At 41.0% G+C, this 13,484-nt stretch overlaps 1 protein-coding gene across 1 annotated transcript; it reads left to right on the top strand.

Annotated features, from left to right (window-relative positions):
• Positions 1–1,495: 1,495 nt before the first annotated feature.
• Positions 1,496–3,064, top strand: LOC306997460 (uncharacterized protein; the record flags this gene model as incomplete). The annotated part of the gene is made up of 4 exons (XM_079610765.1): positions 1,496–1,616; positions 1,716–2,092; positions 2,620–2,689; positions 2,892–3,064. The coding sequence occupies exons 2-4, from the start codon at positions 1,754–1,756 to the stop codon at positions 3,062–3,064; spliced, it is 582 nt and encodes a 193-aa protein (XP_079466891.1). The 5' UTR covers positions 1,496–1,616; positions 1,716–1,753.
• Between the last annotated feature and the right edge of the window lie 10,420 nt (positions 3,065–13,484).

Below are 13,484 nucleotides of genomic sequence, written 5' to 3' on the forward strand. Positions count from 1 at the left end.
GACAGGGTGGACTTGGACCTGTTGCTTGTTTGCCATGGCTCTCTTCGGGACCGGTGCTTGGACATGTTCATTGTCACATCTGTTGATAACACAATCAAAGAAACTGTATTATTATCGCTATCAATCACTATGGCCATGGATTAAGAAAAAGACAACCGATTTTGTAATTTCACACAAGAATAGGTAGGCTCTACTTGTATATTATGACGAGTATATTATGTATATTGTAAACACAATTACATTTCATCAGTAAAACATTACGTCTGTGCACTTACCATCATTCTCGATTGAGAACTGAACGACACCTGCGTGTCCCTCTGCTGTGCTGGAGAAGGAGAGTGTGATGCAAACACATTCCTAAAAAAATAAAAACAACTGTGTTAGCATACATTATCCAAAGATGGGCGATTAATGGGTATGGACGCACAATGCATGTAGTCTATATATCTGTTGATGGGCCATAGGACGGATAAATATCTATTTATGGGCCATAGATCGCGAGCTGTTGATGGCCATTATCTGCGAACGCATTTAGAGCATTTCAAACATTTACACCTGCATTCACAATCATCTGTGGCAATATTTTAGCGTGTGTCATAGGCTAACCAAAACCGAACATTTATATATAATAATATAATGTCTAGTATTTAGACAGTATCACATTTTACCGGAGGCTGAAATATATTTGCACGAAATCATATTTACACCTAAGCAGATATTCGCAAAAGTCAGTATTTTTAGCATGATAATCAGTGTCATAAGCTAATCAAAACGGATGAGATGCAACCGTTTCTCTGAGGAAAAGGTGAATTCTTCCTCGCTGTCCATAATCATCTGGAGGACGACTTTACCGGAGAAGCGTGCCATCCTCAAAACGCGATGAACTATCCGTGAATCTGACGAGAAACTGCGTGTTTTCATCATGGCATTGATCGGAGGGCATGTGCAATGCGTATAGATCACCTCAACTATTAGCATGTGAATAGCGCCGGGGGGCATGGCGGCATCAGCTCATTAAAAATAATGAAGAGAGAACGAAAAACTGCGCCTCTCCTTGGTTTCAAACGGATTACATAAACTAAGAATATGTGTTTTTTAATATAAATTACTTCATTTAAAAGAAGAGAATTCTAGCTTCATAAAGACAAATGTCTCGTTCCTGAGTGACAAGTATTCGCTGAGTTACAGTTCATTTTCGGACGCGTTTCAGAATGGACTTCCCTGACAGAGAGAAGGCAGAACTCGCATCATGTTTATTTTTCTTAATTTGGCGAAAGACACAACACTTTGTTTTTATTGTGAGTATACACAAAAAAAATAGAAACTTAACTGGATCGAATGATGTAAAACACTTAAATGTAAGATCAAAACCAACAAAGTATTTTGAATCTCTTTTGCACTGATAAGAAAAAAAGCGAGCAGATCACGCCGGCGTGATTGCCGACCCCAGGGGGTTAAGGAAGAATAAACACAGCAATCGCCAGGCGAGGACAAATGGAAGAGGTCCTGTTGATCAATATGGATGTGTCCGATGGGCACCTCAAGAACTCCCCTCAGGAGAGACTGATGAAACCCTACAAGAGATGAAGACTCAGATGCAGAATCTATATGCCCAGGTAGGAATAGTGGAAATTATATTTAGGCATCCTTAGGCACAAACCTATATTTTATTTGAGTATTGATGCATCTAAATTTTGACTCCCCCCCACCCCTAGGAAGGAATGTCAGGCGTGGAGAGAGGAGCGCTTCAGAGATGGCTTCAGATAACCTACATTCTCCAGTGTGTGATGTCAATGCTGACCCTCCACACAGCGTCTCGAAAATTAAGGATGACTGGCCCTTTCTCTTCTCCTTGAAGGGCCTGTTCTCGCATTTCAGTGAGCTGACCGGAATTCCTATCCAGGAGAAGCTGCCAGCTGCCATAGACAACAAAAGTCAGAACATCATAGAGTACTTCCAACAGCAGAAGACACCAGGAGTGGGGAAGGTTCTGGAAGCCTACAATGAAGAGAGTGGCAACAAAGCTATCTGCACCATCATGTGCCTGCTTGCTCACTTCAAGGAGGGGGATGGTATCTTCCTTACGGCTGATGTGAGTATAACTTGCAGTGTATATACATAAATTAACCATTCCCTCACTCCCTCCCTCCCATCTCTGTCCTGCTATTTTGCAATTGTTAATTACCAGAAATCAGTCAAAAATGGGCCATCGGCTGATTGGTTCATCACGTTTAGTCCCATCCACTCCCAGCGCTCATTGGGCTAACATTCTTCCGGTCTGGCTGTAGTCGTTGCTCTGAATGGGGAATGCAGACCCAAGACGGAGCCTACTCAGCGAAGTGGGCGGAGTCCGTGCTCTGATCCAGGCTATACTCTGATGGGTTAGCCATTGCTTCCTGCCATGTAGTTCATAAAATAATTTTAATTTACTGTTTTATTGACATGGCATCTATATTTAAAAAAAATATTTGCCATGCAGCTGTTTCTGCATTTGGCACCATAAATTGAAGCTGATTTCCCCCTTGGTATTGAGTAGAACATTACAGTTTTTGGGGCAAGTTTTCTTTGTCGTTGTTTACTCAACTTACCCATGGTTAACTTATGGTTTTTATTCTCCAGCCCTCTGCCACGGTTGCTGATATTGAGAGAGCTGTCACCCTGCCAAGCACACCTCGATTAGTTGTACAAGGTAAAATCTTACCTTATTTTGTAGAAGTTAATTCTACAAAGTTGTTGTTGATTTGTTGATGGAGGGTGCTGAGGTCAAAGGATATAATAATGTTCAAGTGGAGGTTTGCAAGTCTTTCTCCACTTATACATTAATGAATTCATGTTAGGTGGCAATAATGTGTTGTGCAGCTTTTAGTTATCATATTGTTAATGGGTTTCAGGAGAGATACTACGCGGCGCAGACAAGTGGATCATGTCCATGGAAGGAGTATGTGTGATGGGGCCCCACAGCAACCTCCTGCATGGCTTGGCAGCAGTCTTTGCTGCCTACTATATCTTTAATTTACAATATCCGGCAGAAGCCGCAAGCACACTTGAATTCATTCAGAGGTGAGTTTAAACATGGCACTGTCATGAAAACGATCATAGCAATTATGAAGGTATATTTGACTCAAATCAACTGAACAGCTGTGACAGTGCGATTTGTAGTTTAGAGAAAAGCCACACATGTGTATCAGTGAATTTGAAGTAACAGAGAGAAATGTTTTAAGAGTTGCAAACTTGTAGACTTTTTTTATCTCTCCCACAAACACAACACGACAGTTACACCTGCTCTTCTCTCTAGTAATTTGGCTCATAGTCTTAGAGATAAAACATGACAATCTGGGCCTCAGGTCAGGAAGCAGACAGACTGGCTTAACCGACCGTCTGCTTGCGGCCTCACGTCACCAAGGTCAGATAAATCCCATCACATAGAGACTCTTTCACCTAGATATCATCATATAGAGACTGTGTCTGTTCCCCGAACTTGGAAATCCAAAAAACGTTCAAACCCATCTAAGGTTAAAAATGTAATTGATGTTCAACAAATAAAAAACAGATATAATACGGATAAGCAAATGATAAAGCTTGGGTTGCTGAATATTCGATCTCTTACTTCAAAAGCGCTAATAGTTAATGATATGATTACAGATTATAACCTAGATGTGCTGTGTTTAACAGAAACCTGGCTAAAACCAAACGATTACATTGCTTTAAATGAGTCAACCCCACAAGATTGCGGTTATAAACATGAACCTCGTCTGAAACGCAAAGGAGGAGGTGTTGCTGTAATTTATGGTAATATTTTCAAAACCACTAAGAAATCTAGTTGTAAATATAATTATTTTGAAGTGTTAATGCTTAATGTAAACATATCTAGTGTAAACGATAAATCACGTTTGAAAATTCTGCTGGCTACTGTATACAGGCCACCAGGGTACCATACAGACTTTATCAAAGAATTTGCGGACTTTCTATCAGAATTAGTATTGGCTGCAGATAAAGTACTAATTGTTGGTGACTTTAATATACACATAGATAATGAAAAAGATGCATTGGGATTGGCATTTAAAGACATTATAAACTCAATTGGAGTTAGACAACACGTGTCAGGTCGTAATCATACTCTAGATCTAATATTATCACATGGAATAGATGTTGATGCCAAATACTGCGGCAGAGCGATGACATCTCAGATCACTATCTAGTCTCGTGTAAATTACATTTAGCCAAGGCTGCAAAGCCGACTCCGTGTTATAAATATGTTAGACCGATCACTTCTGCCACTAAAGATTGCTTTATCAATAATCTTCCTAATCCGTTTCATCATCTCAGCATCCCGGATAGCTTAGAAGAACTTGATATTGCAACAGAAACTTTTAACTCTCTCTTTTCCAGCACTTTAGACACAGTTGCTCCGCTGCGCTTAAAGAAGATTAAAGAACATAGTCCAACGCTGTGGCACAACGAGCACACTCAGGCGCTTAAGAGAGCAGCCAGAAAAATGGAGCGCAACTGGAAGAAAACAAAACTAGAGGTGTTTCGGATTTCATGGAAGTAGAGCTCGATTGCTTACAGAGAGGCTTTAAAAGCTGCTAGATCTGCTTATTTTTCAACCCTATTAGAAGAAAATAAACATAATCCTAGGTATTTATTTGAAACAGTGGCTAAACTAACGAAAAAGAAAGCTTCAAGCCCAGAAGCTTCCAAGAAACACAGCAGTAATGACTTTATGAACTTCTTCACTTATAAGATCGATAATATCAGGGACAAAATTATAACTATGCAACCGTCTAATACAGTATCGCATCAGGAAGTGCGTTGTAGTCTCCCTGAGGGAAAATTTGATTCATTTATTGCTATAGGAGAGGAAGAATTTTGCAAACTTGTCAAATCATCTAAATCGACAACGTGCATGTTAGACCCTATACCAACTAAGCTGCTGAAAGAGATGCTTCCAGATGTCATAGATCCTCTTCTTAATATCATTAATTCATCTTTGTCTCTACGATACGTACCAAAAACCTTTAAGCTAGCTATGATTAAACCGCTTGTTAAAAAACAGCAACTTGATCCTACAAAACTAGTCAATTACAGGCCGATCTCTAATCTGCCATTTCTGTCAAAGATATTAGAAAAAGCAGTATCCTCACAACTGTGTTCCTTTCTTGAAAGAAATGATCTGCGAGGATTTTCAGTCCGGATTTAGACCGTACCATAGTACCGAGACAGCTCTCGTTAGAGTCACAAATGATTTGCTCTTATCATCCGATCGTGGTTGTATCTCTCTATTAGTATTACTTGATCTTAGTGCTGCATTTGACACCATTGACCACAACATCCTTTTAAATAGACTCGAACATTATGTTGGCATTAGTGGAATTGCACTAGCATGGTTTAAATCATACTTATCTGACCGTTATCAGTTTGTAGCAGTAAATGAAGAGATGTCTTATCAATCTCAAGTTCAGTATGGCGTACCACAAGGCTCAGTACTAGGACCGCTGCTGTTCACTCTGTACATGCTACCATTAGGAGATATCATTAGGAAATATGGAATTAGCTTTCACTGTTATGCCGACGATACTCAGCTGTATATTTCTTCAAAACCTAAGGAAACTTACCAATTCACAAAATTAACGGAATGCATAGCTGATATAAAAAAATGGATGACTAGTAATTTCCTACTACTAAATTCAGAAAAAACAGAGATTCTAATTATTGGACAAAAAACTTCCACACGTAATAACCTAGAGTACTGTCTAACACTTGATGGCTGCTCTGTTAAGTCTTCGTCGTCGGTTAGGAACCTGGGTGTGCTCTTTGATACCAATCTTTCATTTGAAAGTCATGTGTCTAGTATCTGTAAAACCGCTTTCTTCCATCTTAAAAATATATCTAAATTACGTCATATGCTCTCAATGAATAATGCAGAACAATTAGTTCATGCGTTTATGACCTCAAGGCTAGATTATTGTAATGCTCTACTGGGTGGTTGCCCTGCACGCTTAATAAACAAACTACAGCTAGTTCAAAACGCAGCAGCTCGAGTTCTTACTAGAACCAGGAAGTATGACCATATTACCCCCGGTTCTGTCAACACTGCATTGGCTGCCTATTAAACATCGTATAAATTTTAAAATATTGCTGATCACTTACAAAGCACTAAATGGTTTAGCTCCGCAGTACTTGAGCGAGCTCTTAACGCATTATAGTCCTTCACGTCTACTGCGATCTCAAAATTCCGGCCAGTTAATAATACCTAGAATATCAAAATCGACTGCTGGCGGTAGATCCTTTTCCTACTTAGCACCAAAACTTTGGAACAGTCTTCCTACCATTGTCCGGGAAGCAGACACACTCTGTCAGTTCAAATCTAGACTAAAAACACATCTCTTCGGCCTAGCATACACATAACACATTATAGACTTCTATAATTAGGCTGCATAGTTTAGAACAGCCGGGACCGGGAACACTTCCCGTAAATCCTGATGTACATCATAAGAAGGATGGCGTCTACGCTAATATTAGTCTCTCTGTTTATCCCGAGGTTGACCGCTGTCCACCGGAACCAGGCCGTATCCAGATCTGATGAAGGACCAGCGCCAGGACACGACGACGCCGCTGACCTGAAGTGTCAACCAGTCTCTCCTCCTCTCCTCTCCACTCCGACTTCAACCAACCGGAACTGGACAAATATTCTGATTCATTCTGACTTCATACACTGTTCACTCATTGGCCAGAGGAGAACTGGCCCCCGACTGAGCCTGGGTTCTCCCAAGGTTTTTTTTCTCCATTCTGTCACCTGATGGAGTTTTGGTTCCTTGCCGCTGTTGCCTTGCCTTCTGGCTTGCTTAGTTGGGGACATTTAATATTCAACAATATTATAGATCTGCCTTAAAGGTGGACGATGATGAAATTGTTTTTTGTATTATTTTCATGTAATCACTGTGAAGCTGCTTTGATACAATCTGTATTGTAAAAAGCGCTATATAAATAAAGATGACTTGACTTGACTTGACACCTTCTCAAATTCTTCATTGCAGGTTCACAAATCCTATTCTACAAATCACAAATTAAGAAACTCGTACGCTCACATTTGATACAATTGCTGCAGTGAATATGGTGCAAAATGCATTTACACACCCGCATCAAGAAATGTGAAGTCACGGAGAAATTTTGCACATCCGCAAATCAGTATGTCAATTCATCCAATGAGAGTTGCACACTTGAAGAATATTTCTTGTATGTTTCTAGCACAAACACAAGTACATAACTACAGCTGCTTGAATCTGCTGCAACGAATCTCAAACACTGTTTTTCGCTTTCAAGTGACAAGTTTTGCGCGCTCTTGTGTGAGTGGCTCAAAAGTGAGTTGTGCATCCGTAGAGGCAGTGGGTAGAGCCCACATTAATATTCATGAGTTTCCCGAGCATGCGCATGTCTAACTGCTCATTTTAGTTTCTCAGCAGGTTTAATGGATTATTTAAAAAAAGGTAAATATAGTTTCAGCGCAAACTTAAAATACAATTGTGCATCATTTCATTTCATAAAAGTATATGAACTTTATGACTTTATGGCTGAGATAATTATGAAAGTAAATTGAATGAAAATAATAATTAAAAAATATACAGGCCTATATAAAATAGGAAATCATATTTGGCAAAGCTTTTAAAGGGAGATGCATCACATTTTCAGCCCAATTTATATCCGATGCACACCACTCCAACCGGTGCACTCGCATCGCAGACCCTTGCATCGATCGTGCCAAGCCACAGACACACACATACTCATATAGCCTACAATGACTCCTAGGGCCCTATCTTGCACCCAGCGCAATTGACTTTGAACGCCGCGAAGGGGACATTAGTGGGCGGGGGGGCATTAGAGGACATTAGTGGGCGGGGGGTCATTAGAGGACATTCGTGGGCGGGGGGCATTAGGGGACATTAGTGGGCGGGGGGCATTAGGGGACATTAGTGGGCGGGGGGGCATTAGGGGACATTAGTGGGCAGGGGGCATTAGTGGGCAGGGGGCATTAGGGGACATTAGTGGGCAGGGGGCATTAGTGGGCAGGGGGCATTAGAGGACATTAGTGGGCAGGGGGCATTAGGGGACATTAGTGGGCGGGGGGCATTAAGGGAAATTAGTAGGCGGGGGGCATTAGGGGACATTAGTGGGCGGGGGGGGCATTAGGGGACATTAGTGGGCAGGGGGCATTAGTGGGCAGGGGGCATTAGAGGACATTAGTGGGCGGGGGGCATTAGAGGACATTAGTGGGCGGGGGGCATTAGTGGGCAGGGGGCATTAGAGGACATTAGTGGGCAGAGGACATTAGTGGGCAGGGGGCATTAGAGGACATTAGTGGGCAGAGGGTATTAGAGGACATTAGCGGGCAGGGGGTATTAGAGGACATTAGTGGGCAGGGGGTATTAGAGGACATTAGTGGGCAGAGGACATTAGTGGGCAGGGGGTATTAGAGGACATTAGTGGGCAGAGGACATTAGTGGGCAGGGGGTATTAGAGGACATTAGTGGGCAGGGGGTATTAGAGGACGTTAGTGGGCAGAGGACATTAGTGGGCAGGGGGTATTAGAGGACATCAGTGGGCAGAGGACATTGTATTAGAGGACATCAGTGGGCAGAGGACATTGTATTAGAGGACATCAGTGGGCAGAGGACATTAGTGGGCAGGGGACATTAGTATGTTTGACAACTCATGTTCAACCAGTTTGGTACAGTAGATTGTTTGTGCATTGTGCACTCTGGTTTCTCATCTGTTTTAAGAGAAAATAAAAGTATATATAAAAAAAATACTAAGTGTTTTGTTTTTCTTTGCAGAAGTCTGAAAGAGGACATTTATCCAAGTTACAACATTTAATTGTAATATTTACAAAATTCTGTCCTGCAAAATTACAGGAAATCCCTAAAATTACAGGAAATTCCTGGCTACTGAGTTGCCGTAAATATAACATTTTGCTGTAATATTTACAGTATTCTATCCTGTGAAATTACAGGAAATTCTAGTACAGTACCTTGTTGTAGTTATTTTACAATAACAGTCCTGTATACGGTTTACAGTACATTTACGGCAACTATTAGCCAGGAATTTCCAGTAAAATTACAAGCAGTGTAGCAATGATTAAACCGCTTGTTAAAAAAACGCAACTTGATCCTACAAAATTAGTCAATTACAGGCTGATCCCGAATCTGCCTTTTCTGTCAAAGATATTAGAAAAAGCAGTATCCTCACAACTGTGTTCCTTTCTTAAAATAAATTATATCTGCGAGGATTTTCAGTCCGGATTTAGACCGGACATAGTACCGTTGTTAAAGTTGTTAAAGTCACAAATTATTTGCTCTTATCATCCGATCGTGGTTGTATCTCTCTATTAGTCCCCCCTTTCGAGGGAACTCGAACTGCGTCGGTGACGACACTAGGAGAATTTATGAATGAAACTGAATCCAATCCTATTGACGTTGCGTGATGACGTAGCGTGTGACGGCATAAGCGGATGTACACAAAAGCACACCGGCACACAGAAATGTCAGCTTTTTGCTATTCAGCAAGCGCTCTGTGTGTGTGTTGAAGCTAGCGAATCCTTTGAAAATTGTATTTCCTATATTTCATCTCATCATGGCAAGCGAACAGTTTACTAAATGTGTGTTCCCATGCCCACGCTTTCTCACGGCTGGGGATACACACGAAATGTGCGAGTCTTGCCTGGGAAGGTAGCACGCTCAAGCAGCTCTCGAGGGGGCTGCTTGCGCTCACTGTGAGTCAATGTCAGTGAGAGTGCTGCGTTCTCGGTTGGCTTTGTTTTCTGAGGATGGCCAAATGCGTTCTCCGTGCGGTTCAGGTCCCGCATCTGCCGAGGCAATGCGGCGCCTCGCATCGTGGAGATCGCAGAGAGATCTTTTAGACGACAGTGGGACTGCCGAGGCACTTTCCCACTCTTCGTCTGAGAGCTGAGGTTCCCCTATTCCCCACTCGGGAGCCCGCCTCGTGGCTTCTCCTGCTCGGGATGATGATCCAGTTTTACACCTCTCTGATTCCGAGGAATTAGATGTGCTTAATGTTGAGGAGGGGGATCCAAGTGAAAGACATAATACTGTTCAGCCTGCACCCAGTGCACCCTGCACTATGGTGAGTTAGTGGAGGTTTCGCGGGCTGTGGCCAAGCTTGATATTTCTTGGCCACAAGAACGGCAGGAAGCGCTTCCTAAAAGCAAGCTTGATGAGCGCTTCCTGCAGCCCCGCACGCAACCTTCACGCCGGTCTCTCCCTTTCTTCCCGGATTTACACAATGAGTTGTGTAAATCTTGGAACAGGCCTTTTTCTGCACGCCTGTCTTACCCCCCGATTTTAACCCTCTGGGGTCGGCAATCATGCCGGCGTGATTTGCGCGATTTTTTTTACATAGCAGCTAAATAAACTTAACCCCCTGGGGTCTGAGGGGTTTTTGGGGCCCTTGAGAGGTTTTGACATGCCCTGACATTTGTGCTTATTTCAGCTACTTACAACATACCTTTGGCCAACACATAATTATGCTGTATTGCAGTAGCCTGGGAAAACCCAGACCACTTCCGGCAAATTTAGATTTGCTCTGCAAGTGGGTCTGGCAAAGAGCCCATTGAAACCCATTTCCAATCCGCCGAAATCGCGGCACCAATCAGAAACGTTTTACACGATGACGACAGAGCAGAGACGGTAACGCAGATTTTGTACATTACAGACATGGATGCGTGGAACATCACAACATCACTCGTTCGAATCTATCGCGTCTGTTTCAAGCGATTTAAAATGGTAATTTTCGTTAACACAAACCAGTTACAACTGAGAGTGGTCTGGGTTTTCCCAGGCTAGTATTGCAGCACAAACTCTGCTACAATAATATGTGAGCAAAATGGAAGTTACATGTTTGCATTTTATAGAAAAAAAATATTATGCGTGGTTAGTAAGTTTTGGGAAAAAATGTGTCACTGCAATGAGCTCATATAACTCATACTGAATAGTTTGGCACAAGACTTTTGAGTTACCATTCTTGTAGGCTAGAATGTTTACTACAAAATGATGTGAAAATCATTCTGATCACTCTTTCACAAAACAACAATATAATGATTTAAACTTTGCAAGTCAGTTTTTGTGCCAGTACTGCTTTATGCGTAGGGGCGTTGATGGCCATGAATATGAATGAGGGGAGACAATAGACACTCCCCCATCCATGGCTAATGCCCCCATCAAGGTGCTGTGAGGCAGAGAGGAGAATCTGAGAATGAGAGGACATTCAAAGGTTTTGTTTTTTAATCTGTTTTTATTGTAATTCCTCTATGTGGAGGAACTAAATGTTGTGCCTCACAAGACCACAGTGCTACCGTACATATATAAACATATAGTACCAGTCAAACGTTTGGACACATTACCATTTTTAATATTTTTAATATTTTTGGAAGATGGCTGCATTTATTTGATAAAAAATACAGAAACAACAGTAATATTGTGAAATATTATTACAATTTAAAATAATGATTTTCTATTTTAATATACTTTAAAATATAATTTATTTCTTTGATCAAAGCTGAATTTTCAGCATCCTTACTCCAGTCTTCAGTGTCACATGATCCTTCAGAAATCATTCTAATATCATGATTTGATAATCAGGTATTATCAATGTTGGAAACCGTTGTGCTGCTTAATATTTTTTTATAACCTGTGATTTTTTTTTCAGGATTCACTGATTAAAAAGAAAAGCATTTATTCAAAATAGAAATCTTTCCTAACAATATAACTTAACACATCCTTTAAAAAAAAGAAAGAAAGGTAGTGTATACTGTTACAAACAGACTCATGGGCGAATGTGAGTAAACAGAGGTCACTTGCGGTCCAGTTTCCCGGGCAGGAATCACGCAGTCTGTGCAACCATGTCAACATCAGTCTCGGTTTTCCATGACAGGGTGGACTTGGACCTGTTGCTTGTTTGCCATGGCTCTCTTCGGGACCGGTGCTTGGACATGTTCATTGTCACATCTGTTGATAACACAATCAAAGAAACTGTATTATTATCGCTATCAATCACTATGGCCATGGATTAAGAAAAAGACAACCGATTTTGTAATTTCACACAAGAATAGGTAGGCCCTACTTGTATATTATGACGAGTATATATTATGTATATTGTAAACACAATTACATTTCATCAGTAAAACATTACGTCTGTGCACTTACCATCATTCTCGATTGAGAACTGAACGACACCTGCGTCCTCTGCGGTGCTGGAGAAGGAGAGTGTGATGCAAACACATTCCTAAAAAAATAAAAACAACTGTGTTAGCATACATTACCCAAAGATGGGCGATTAATGGGTATGGACGCACAATGCATGTAGTCTATATATCTGTTGATGGGCCATAGGACGGAGAAATATCTATTTATGGGCCATAGATCGCGAGCTGTTGATGGCCATTATCTGCGCACGCATTTAGAACATTTCAAACATTTACACCTGTATTCACAATCATCTGTGGCAATATTTTAGCGTGTGTCATAGGCTAACCAAAACCGAACATTTATAAATAAAAATATAATGTCTAGTAGGCTATTTAGACAGTATCACATTTTACCGGAGGCTGAAATATATTTGCACGAAATCATATTTACATCTAAGCAGATATTCGCAAAAGTCAGTATTTTTAGCATGATAATCAGTGTCATAAGCTAATCAAAACGGATTGAAATATAATACAAATAGAGAGTAATATCACATTGAAACACGACCATATACGAATGTTAGGGATATTGTAAGGCAATCTTTCCTGTAAGATGTCAAAAGCTAACCAAAATTACGCAAAATATAGTCTGAAAATTCACATGAGTTCTATATAATCAGAAAAGAATTATATAAACACTAAACAACTTACTCGAACTTGTATCCTCTGTGGGATCAATTCGCTCTTGAAAATGCAGCCGTTCTCCGTCTGAGATGCAACCGTTTCTCTGAGGAAAAGGTGAATTCTTCCTCGCTGTCCATAATCATCTGAAGAGAGACTTTACCGGAGAAGCGTGCCATCCTCAAAACGCGATGAACTATCCGTGAATCTGACGAGAAACTGCGTGTATTCATTATGGCATTGATCGGAGGGCGTGTGCGATGCGTATAGATCACCTCAACTATTAGCATGTGAATAGCGCCGGGGGGCGTGGCGGCATCAGCTCATTAAAAATAATGAAGAGAGAACGAAAAACTGCGCCTCTCTTTGGTTTCAAACGGATTATATAAACTAAGAATATGTGTTTTTTAATATAAATTACTTCATTTAAAAGAAGAGAATTCTAGCTTCATAAAGACAAATGTCTCGTTCCTGAGTGACAAGTATTCGCTGAGTTACAGTTCATTTTCGGACGCGTTTCAGAATGGACTTCCCTGACAGAGAGAAGGCAGAGCTCGCATCATGTTTATTTTTCTTTATTTGGCGAAAGACACAACACTTTGTTTTT

Source organism: Phoxinus phoxinus (assembly GCF_949152265.1).
Source record: "Phoxinus phoxinus genome assembly, chromosome: 4".
In the NCBI taxonomy this organism is placed as follows: domain Eukaryota; kingdom Metazoa; phylum Chordata; class Actinopteri; order Cypriniformes; family Leuciscidae; genus Phoxinus; species Phoxinus phoxinus.